The sequence below is a fragment of the Leuciscus leuciscus genome (assembly GCF_965113295.1).
Source record: "Leuciscus leuciscus genome assembly, chromosome: 9".
In the NCBI taxonomy this organism is placed as follows: Eukaryota; Metazoa; Chordata; class Actinopteri; order Cypriniformes; family Leuciscidae; genus Leuciscus; species Leuciscus leuciscus.
The window spans coordinates 21,415,920-21,425,040 of record NC_138733.1 but is presented as its reverse complement, the minus strand read 5'-3'; the positions used below and the strand labels follow the sequence as shown (position 1 = coordinate 21,425,040).

General features: G+C 37.5%; 1 protein-coding gene across 1 annotated transcript; it reads right to left on the bottom strand.

Annotated features, from left to right (window-relative positions):
- Nucleotides 1-61: 61 nt before the first annotated feature.
- npat (nuclear protein, ataxia-telangiectasia locus) lies at nt 62-8,148 on the bottom strand. The gene is made up of 17 exons (XM_082180465.1): nt 7,960-8,148; nt 7,547-7,665; nt 7,365-7,425; nt 7,198-7,276; nt 7,054-7,094; nt 6,212-6,424; nt 6,055-6,130; nt 5,811-5,934; nt 5,627-5,718; nt 5,458-5,539; nt 5,267-5,363; nt 5,048-5,158; nt 3,273-4,601; nt 3,012-3,121; nt 2,834-2,921; nt 1,377-2,665; nt 62-679 (listed from the first exon to the last, which is right to left on the bottom strand). The coding sequence occupies exons 1-17, from the start codon at nt 7,994-7,996 to the stop codon at nt 599-601; spliced, it is 4,029 nt and encodes a 1,342-aa protein (XP_082036591.1). The 5' UTR covers nt 7,997-8,148; the 3' UTR covers nt 62-598.
- Between the last annotated feature and the right edge of the window lie 973 nt (nt 8,149-9,121).

Sequence of the window (9,121 nt, the reverse complement as noted above, 5' to 3'; positions counted from 1 at the left end):
AAATAAACATGCTATAGTTGGACAGAGTAACACATAGAAATCAATTATTAGACATGACATATTCAATAAAATAGTGATTTATTAAAATACATAAAATAATAAACCATCTAAATGACAGAAAACAATAACATTTAACTTCCCTCTCAGTACTATAAAGGAAGAATACCACCTAGAGGATGTACAGAGGAAATCATATTCACAGAAATGTAGTCACATAGTGCAGCTGATGGAAAAGGTCCAGTTAAGTAAAAATGAAAAATAAAGGCAATGAACTTAATAACAGCTGGTGCAGTGAAACAAATGAACTGACACTCTTTCACATACATAGTCAATAATTACAGTTTAGTCTTAAATTATTTCCTTTTTTGTTTTGAAGAGTGCCGAATTAGTCGGGGCCAGCATATAAACATCTTTAAAGTATTCAAATGATTACTAGGCTATAATGGTGTATTATGTACAATATCTCACATTCTGGATGTAAAACAGAAAGCAGCTATTTAGAATCGGTAACTCTGCTGAATAGATCACTCTCAGTAGCACACATGGCTTGTTATGTCCCTGAAATGCTGGCGAGCAGCATGGCTTGTCCTCAGCGTCGTTACTCATCATAGTGCAGGGATGACAGGAATTTGTCCACATCCAAGTCATCAGGAAAGGAGTCCAGCAGCTTCTTCTGTTTCTGAAAAAGAAAAAGGAATTCGAATTCAGCCGGACAATGTCAACATAACAGACAATGCATGCTGAGGTACAGAATTAGACAGAAATGAGTCAGACTTATCTGATTGGCTGGGCTACAGTAAGCTGACACACTGTCTACTGCCTATTATTGTCTACACAGAATGCATACTCAATGGTATAGGTATACAAATTAAACAACTGGTCTGAGATGCTTTTTGAAATTATAAATATATATAAAAATGTACCATTGTTTGAAAAAACTAAATTTAAGTTAGTCAAATTTTATTTAATTTGTAATATAACATAAGAAACGTTCCTTATCAATAATTTGTCAAATAAAAGTTCTTACAATAAACATAACATATAATTGCAAAATATATAAATATATAATTATATAATAATAATAATAATAATAACAACAAGAAGTATATAATAAAATAAAATAAAAATGTATCCAAGGTAGTGGACGTAGCCACAAAGTTTCTCACATCATATTTTTAAATTGCCTTAAAATGTAGGATTAGGATATGTGATATTGCTTCAGATTTGGTATAAATAAGCTATTTCAAAAAAGCATAATTTCACTACTATTGCTGCATGGCTATGATATTAAAAAAAGCTATCTAGGCAGCTGGGTAGGTTGAGACGTGGTACATCTTGACGGTTTTTCACAAACAGCCAATTCAATATCAACTCACCTTAGATTTCTTTTTACTGCTTGAGGAGCTGGAAAGCTGTAGCTCTTTCTTTGCCAGAGGGCTTGTTTCAAGTTGCTTTCGTTTCTTTGCTTTAGGGATGGCGGATTTCCCAGCACTGGCCTCCTCTTGACGCAAGCTGTCTTTCAGAGGACCTCCTGTCCTGGCGGCGCGTGACAGGATCATGAGAGTGTGGGCGGCCATATTGATGCTGTTCTCACTCCCCGCCTCGCTGGCGGGACTGCAGGAGGGGATATCAGGTGTGGCGGGAGGGGGGAGATGCCTCGGTGTGCTTTCACCCTCCCTCCTAAGTCTTTGCCGTGACGGGGTTCTCAATCCCTCCGTCTGCTCCTCCTGTGCACGTCCTGGTCCAGGTGTTCTTGGGAGAGGGAGATCTGGACCTCTCGCTGCCGGCCTCTTCGGCGGAGTGTCCGCAGGAGCCTGGCCCTGTATGTCCTGCAGCATCTCAGCGGCTTGTTTAGTTAGCGGGCTCGTCTTGCATAAAGTTTTATTGGAAGAGCTCGATACGGGTGCCGGCGATTTTGCTGTAGAAGATACGAGATCCTCAGCGGGGCGTGCAGATGTCTGATGATGGCAGCTCTCCAGCTCATTTTCTTTATTTGCAGTGATGCCTGGAGAGTCCTGTAAGGAAGCTTTCTCTGAGGAACTCTCTGCTGGTTTTAAAAGCTTACTTCCACAAGATTCTTCTTGTGTGCTGTCCTTTGTGTTGCCTATTGGTTTCTGCTTTGGCCCGGGAGCAGATGATTTTGAACTCTGTGAAACCACTCCGCCATCCTCCTCCTGTGATGCTTGTGATTTTTTCTGTGATTCTGATCTAACGTGAGACTCTGGCTCAGTTGCGGCTTTGTTGGAAGACTTGGTATTTACAATGATTCGATTTAATCCCTTTTCAGTTACTCTACTTTTTGGGCGTTCTTTTTGTTGATGAAATATAGTGATTTTTTCAGAGTTCTTTATAACTGCATTGGGGTGTACTTCTGGCAATCTAATCGTTTCTATTCTTCTTTTACAATTGTCAGAAACTAAAGGCTGTTTCGGTTCAGTGGGTGTGATTTCGTTATGAATCTGCTGAGTTGGGGAGGATGTAACAGCAGAGGACGCAGGTGTGTTTGTCTGTAAGGAATTTTGCCCAACCGCACAGTTTTCAGATGTGACGTCAAAGCAAAGTATTCGCCGATGGCTGGGACTTGTTCCACTCACACACTTTTGTTGCTCAGACGTCTGGGGAAGTACTTTTGAAACTTGGCCGGACCCAGATGTGCCAGTTTTTCCTGAAAATCAGTAAATCAAATCATGTCACTGAATTACAGTGATGCATAACCACAAAAATGCATTACAGAAACTGTAACCTCAAGATTAAAACAAAACAGTTCATATTTGTGTAATAAAAATATAATTAAATAAAAATAAAATACATTTGTAAATTAAAGATGTCCTACCCATGTCAGTGTTTCCCTTGGGTGCCAATTTAGGTTGAGAAGTAATGTTCGCAGGTTGCCTCACAGTGGCTGAACATGGCAAAGTTATCTGTATATAAAAAGGTAGTGGTTATAAATAGGACAAAACTATAATTGTGTTGGAAATCTGACAATGCTTGTAAGCGTCAAAGTTACTAACCTGATTGGGAAGAACTGTGAGTTTTCCAGTATTCTGCCCCATTACAGACACTGGAAGCATTACATTTTGTAACATGGGCGAAACTGGTGAGGATATAATGATTGTGGAGCCTAAAAAATACAGTTGGAATTTTAAAGATGCAGTCTTAATCCTGAGGAAGACTAAAAGTCTGCAAATGAGTGCTTCAACGTAAACACGAAACATACAACCCAAATAAAGGATTAAAGTGTCTTATATAAATCAAACTAACTCTTTACTCACCAGGCGAAAAGGTCTGAGAGACATTTGGTCCCATGGACACCACAGTCCTCTGGCGAGGTGGTGTTGTTACCACATGTTGCAATGAAGACAGAGTCCCTTGAGGCACATTACTTGAAAGCAGCATGACACTTGCCCGCTGCTCGGCAGCAGCCGGATCGGTTACGACAAAATAGCTACCTGGAGACCCAAAGGCTGTGTTGGCTTGTAAAAGCTGAATGAAACCGGTTTCCTGGCCTGCGGGACGTGCCAGTGGAGCCTGTCCATTATTCTGCATGCTCCTCGTAGGTGTTCCAAACGACCCAACACCCTCCGCCCCCTGCAAGCAGCTCACAGCCTGAGCCGTTTCATCTTGTGTTATGACCGTAGAGGTTGCAGGCAAAGTCTTGGCAGGGGAGGACAGGAAGATGGTGGGAATGTGGTCACTGGTGATGCTGGAAACAGCCTGGTTCAGTGCTGCATCAGTAGTGAGTTCGTCCTGCTCATCACTGATGATGATTTTCAGAGACACAATCTTACTGGGGTCAGGCTCCTTGGCCTGGGCATCAGAAACGCACGTGGAGGTAATCGGCGTAGTGGCAGAAGATGAAGAAGCTGCTGTAGGGAGATTGTTCCTGATAGTGCTGGGCTGAGTTTGTGTGCAGGAAGGAGTTAAAGGCGTTTTATTTGAGGAGGACAGAGAAGCTGTTTTGGCGGATGTGTCCATGTCAGGTTGGGGTGGGTTAAGTGAGGTCACAGCCTCACTTTGAATGGATAAAGAGGTTCCCATATCCACATTCTGTCCGATGGTCATTCCTGTTACTCTCCCAGACTCATTTACAGATGTATTATCTGAGATTTCAGTAATGAGTGTGGTTTGTGGCGTCTTATTTGACACAAGAATTTGACTGCTTGCATTTTCATTGATTGTTTCAGTTGTGTGAGAGCTCTCCAGATGAACTAGCTGTTGATTCTGAACATTTACTCTTTCAGAGGTTTCACTTTCTGGTTCATCTATCTCCATGCCAACTCCTTCTTCAGCGAAAGAGGAGCTTGATACGATTTGGTCAGGTGGACGTGAATCCGCTGTATCGTTCAACTTTGGAGGAGTTGAAGGGGCACCTCTGGATTGTTTATTGCCAGATAAAACTCTAGCCCTGACTACCCCTGTCTTGGAGTTTGTGGATCCTTCTGCTGTTTGTTTGGTTATAATACGTGGCTGCGGAGCTGTGGAAGAAGACTTTGCCACATTACGAAGGCCGGATGATTTCTTTTGACTTTTTGGCGTATTTTGGATGCTTAAGATTTGTGCACTACTTTCTCCTCCTGATGTGATATCCTCCTGTCCAGTACCTTGTATTAAAAAAGAACAATACAATTAACAGTTTATACACTACCGTTCAAAATCTTGGAGCCAGTCATTTCTTTTCTTTTTTTAAGAATAACTTTTATTCAGCAAGGATACATTAAATTGATCAACTGTGACAGTAAATACATTTGTAATGTTACAACATTTCTATTTCAAATAAATGCTGTTCTTTTAAACTTACTAGTATTCAAGAATTTTTCAAATATGTATCATGGTTTCCTCAAAAATACAACAATTTTCCTCCACCAAATCAGCGTATCAATGATTCTCATGTGAGACTGAGGACTGGAGTAATGATGCTAAAAATTCAGCTTTGCATCACATGAATAAATTGCATTTCAAAATATATTAAAATAGAAAACAGTTATTTTAAATTGTAATAATATTTCACAATATTACTGTATTTTAATGTAAAGCTGACCCATCTTACCTGTTTCAGAGGCGCTGTCTACAAACCCAGTCTTATCACTCTCCTGTGCACTTGTACTGGTACTGAAACTCCCATCAGCCTGTTCACTGTCTTCAGCCGTATTACTTTTCCCTATAAAAGAGATGAAAGGTTATAATTAGAAGGAACCCATTTAAATAAAAAATCAGTTCAGCTTGTATAACAATTAGTTGTTCTGCTTGATCAATTGCTCAAACCTACCATAGTCAAAGAGATCAAAGAGCGCCTGAAATGCCGGGTCTGACTCCGTCTGTGCCAGTATGTCTTGGATGGCAACATCCGTCATATGAATTTCCCCCTTAAATAATTTTGCAGGTTAAGTCTTGATATGGCTGTCAAGATTACGTTCTCACAAACAACAAAGGAAGAGTAAAAGATGTGCATTCACACACCTGGAGGCCCAGGATTTCATCGATCGACTGCTCTTGTTCCATAGCACTGCAGGCAGTTTTTGATGTCTGAGGGCTATTATCGCTGTAAGAGTGATATTACAACATATAAGATCTCAAAGTTTTTCTTTATTATTTTAACCAGTTTTTTGCCCAGTTATTCAGAATTTACCTTGCCAAGATCTTGTTGATGTTTTCAGCAAGTTTTTCTTGTAAGGATCTATCATTGAGAATTTTATCTCTGGCATTTTCTATAACTATTTGCTGTTAAAAAAGAAAAATATCATCTTCAGTTATGCAGGAGTATATAGAAACTCAATGAAAGCCTTTAAAACCGATGAATCGGCCTAACTCACAGATAAGTTCTCCGTCACAGTCTCTTCACTCTGAGTTTCCATGATGAGAGTGCTGGACACTACTGTGGCCCTGCTGGCCCCGCTGCCACCCAACTGACCACCTCCTCGCCGCCTCGGAGAGTCACTGCAGCAGAAAACAGAATTACACTTTAAAATAAATTATTGTTGTTACAGACTGATCTGGAAAAGATAGAAAGAGCTAAACTGTAACATACTGCTGGTGTTGTCATCATTTTAACCATACCATTTTCTGCGGGCCGGAGACAAAGGTCCAGGATTCAGTCTATTATCAGGGACCAGTATCTGCAACGGTGACTCCCCTATAAACATGTAAGATAGCAAAATGGAAAGAGGGTACATACAAATCTCAGTGTGATTTAAACATGTTTTTCAGGACTCACCTGGCTGACTAAGGCAGAGAGTAGAGAGTCTGGTATGCTGAGAAGTGTAGGACATTGGGGTAGAATGTCCCAGCAAGCCTTGAGGGGTGGACACAGTGCTGGGGACATATTGGCCGGCTGGAGTCACTGGGGGGTGCCCAGAGATGGGAGACTGTGATACCAATAAGGGTCTCTGTTGACGTCTCATGTTTTGAATGCTATTCCGAGTGCGCACTTAATGACAGAAAAAAATGTTTTACACAAGGGTTATTATTGTTAACTCAAACTAAAACCATAAAAAAGATTACTTGAAATATAAGAAACATTAACTTTATTATCGATGATACTAAAATAACACTGATGTACACTACCTTTCAAAAAATGTGGGGTTTGTAAAAGTAACTAATACTTTTATTCAGCAAGAATACATAAAAATGATCAAGTGACAGTAATGACATATATTTAAATAAATGCTTAAAATCTTTTGAACTTTAGACTAAAAAAAATAATCATAAAAAAAGTCAGCTTTGCCATCACATAATTTTTTTAAAACAAATTAAAACAGAAATTTTGTATTTTAAATTGTATATTTCATTAAACTGTACATTTAAAGTTTATACTTTATCTTTGATCAAATAAATGCAGCCTTAGTGAACATAAGAGATTTTTTTTTTTTTTTACATTTAAAAAAATATCTTACTGACCCCAAACTTCTTGTATTTTGTGTCATTTCACTGGACATGTTATATCATGCCGTATCTATGCATTATACTTGTATTATATGTGCATTGTATTTGGCTAATTTCAATAACTCCAAGTCATCACAAATACAATTTCTCTTTTAAACAAAGAGCAAAACTCACATCGCTGATTCAGTTGCACGGCAGGAGAATTTTGCAGAGACCTGTGGACAACACAGAAATATTTTAATAAAGACGCTTTATTCTGACCAGTGCTTAAAAAAATAAAAACACCCGATGTAACAGTGTAAACAAATATTCATTCACTTGATTTGGTTGAGTGTGAAGTCAAGCTTTTTCCATAATGATGTCATCACTACAGGGATTTCATTTTCTTGAATTGTTTCTACAGAAGAAATGATACAAGCATGTTATAATGGAAACAGATTCACTGTGTATCCCAAAACGTTTCATTTTCTTTCGTGGGAACTCACCTTTTGCTTTAACGGCAACATATTCATTTAAAATCGTGATCAGGTTTTTTCCAAATAGAGACTGAAAAATAGTAATAAACAAACATATAATTTATCGTCATCTAGTAAACATGTCTTCTCAACAGACTCCAGCAATGCAGTGATTTTAGGACCCTGTTATTAATCATAAACTTGACACATACAAACACACAGGCTGGGATGATCCCATCCTCTGAGCTGTGCTCGGCATATTCCTTCAGGTTTGGACTTTCATAGATGAAGGCTCGACTTGTGGCAGTGAGCCCTTCTTGCTGAAGGTAGCCTAAAGTTGAAAGAGAATGATAAATAATTTAACAGAGAAATAAATATCTTTATTTGCGAATGGTAAGACTGAATTAGCCATTACGGTTATCGATCATCTCAGCAATTTGACACATCACAAAGAACGACACAGTGATATGACATAAGTGTCTCTATTTCATAATGGTCTAAATATTTACAACAACACCGCAGCATTGGAGACAAACCACATAATTATATACACTATAATTAGAAACAGGGTATTAGCTCGCTAGCTTCTCCTTGAGAGGGACACAACAAAACAGTGTGAACTTACCCAGCACAAGTCTGGCGACGTCAGAAGGGAGCAACATTCTTCGATGTTACCTTGTGTCAGCAAACAGTCTGCATTTGAAGTATGAGTATTAAAGATTAAATTAGTCCATAATGTGATAATGTAGTTGAAATATTGCAGGTTGTTTTGCTCTCTCATCCATCTCCACTGCGAAAAGGCGCGGAAATTCGCCTCCCGTGACCCGGATATTGTTTGTGTAAAATTCGAAAGGAAATAAAGGGAAAGTACTTTTTCAGCTTTTTCACTTTTTGAGCTGACATTTAGCAGACCTCTCTAATATTTTAAGTATATATAAGTAAATATATATTTAAAAATATTATTTTTCTCTTTTCTGCATTCTGCTACTGTAACTGATGTGTGTGAGTATAGTATTTATTTATTAGTCTATATATTTAATATATATTATATATGATTTGTATATATATATATATATATATATATATATATATATATATATATATATATATAATGGTTTTCTATTTTAATATAATTTATTTCTGTGATTTATTCCAGTCTTCAGTGTCACATGATCGTTCAGAAATCATTCTAATATGCTGATTTATTATCAATGTTGGAAACAGTTCTGCTGCTTGATATTTTTTTGGAACCTGTGATACTTTTTTCAGGATTCATTGATGATTTAAAAGTTAAAAAGAACAGCATTTAATCAAAATAGAAATCTTTTCTAACAATGTAAATCTTTACTATCACTTTTTATCAATTTAACACATCCTTTCTGAATAAAGGTATTCATTTCTTTTAAAAGAGAAATAAAAAAAATGACTGACCTCATACTTTTGAACGGTAGTATTGTTGTATTGTTTCAGTAGATTTCTATTTTAAATAAATGCTGTTTTTTTTTTACTTTTTATTCATCAAAGAATCCTGAAAAAGTATCACAGGTTATAAAAGAAATATTAAGCAGCACAACTGTTTCCAACATTGATAATAAATCAGCATATTAGAATGAATTCTGAAGGATCATGTGACAATGAAGATTGGAGTAATGATGCTGATGAAAATTCATCACAGAAATAAATTATATTTTAAAGTATATTAATATAGAAAAAAACATTATTTTAAATTGTAATACTATTTCACAAAATATTATCAAATAAATGTAGGCTTGATGAGTGTAAGACTA

Excerpts from the sequence above, each read along its gene's own strand:
- npat (XM_082180465.1), bottom strand. The coding sequence starts at position 7,996 with ATGTTGCTCCCTTCTGACGTCGCCAGACTTGTGCTGG. Across the intron at positions 7,095-7,197 it reads TTCACACTCAACCAAATCAA|GTCTCTGCAAAATTCTCCTG; the intron begins GTGAATGAATAT and ends TGTTGTCCACAG. Across the intron at positions 6,131-6,211 it reads TCTCTGCCTTAGTCAGCCAG|GGGAGTCACCGTTGCAGATA; the intron begins GTGAGTCCTGAA and ends ACATGTTTATAG.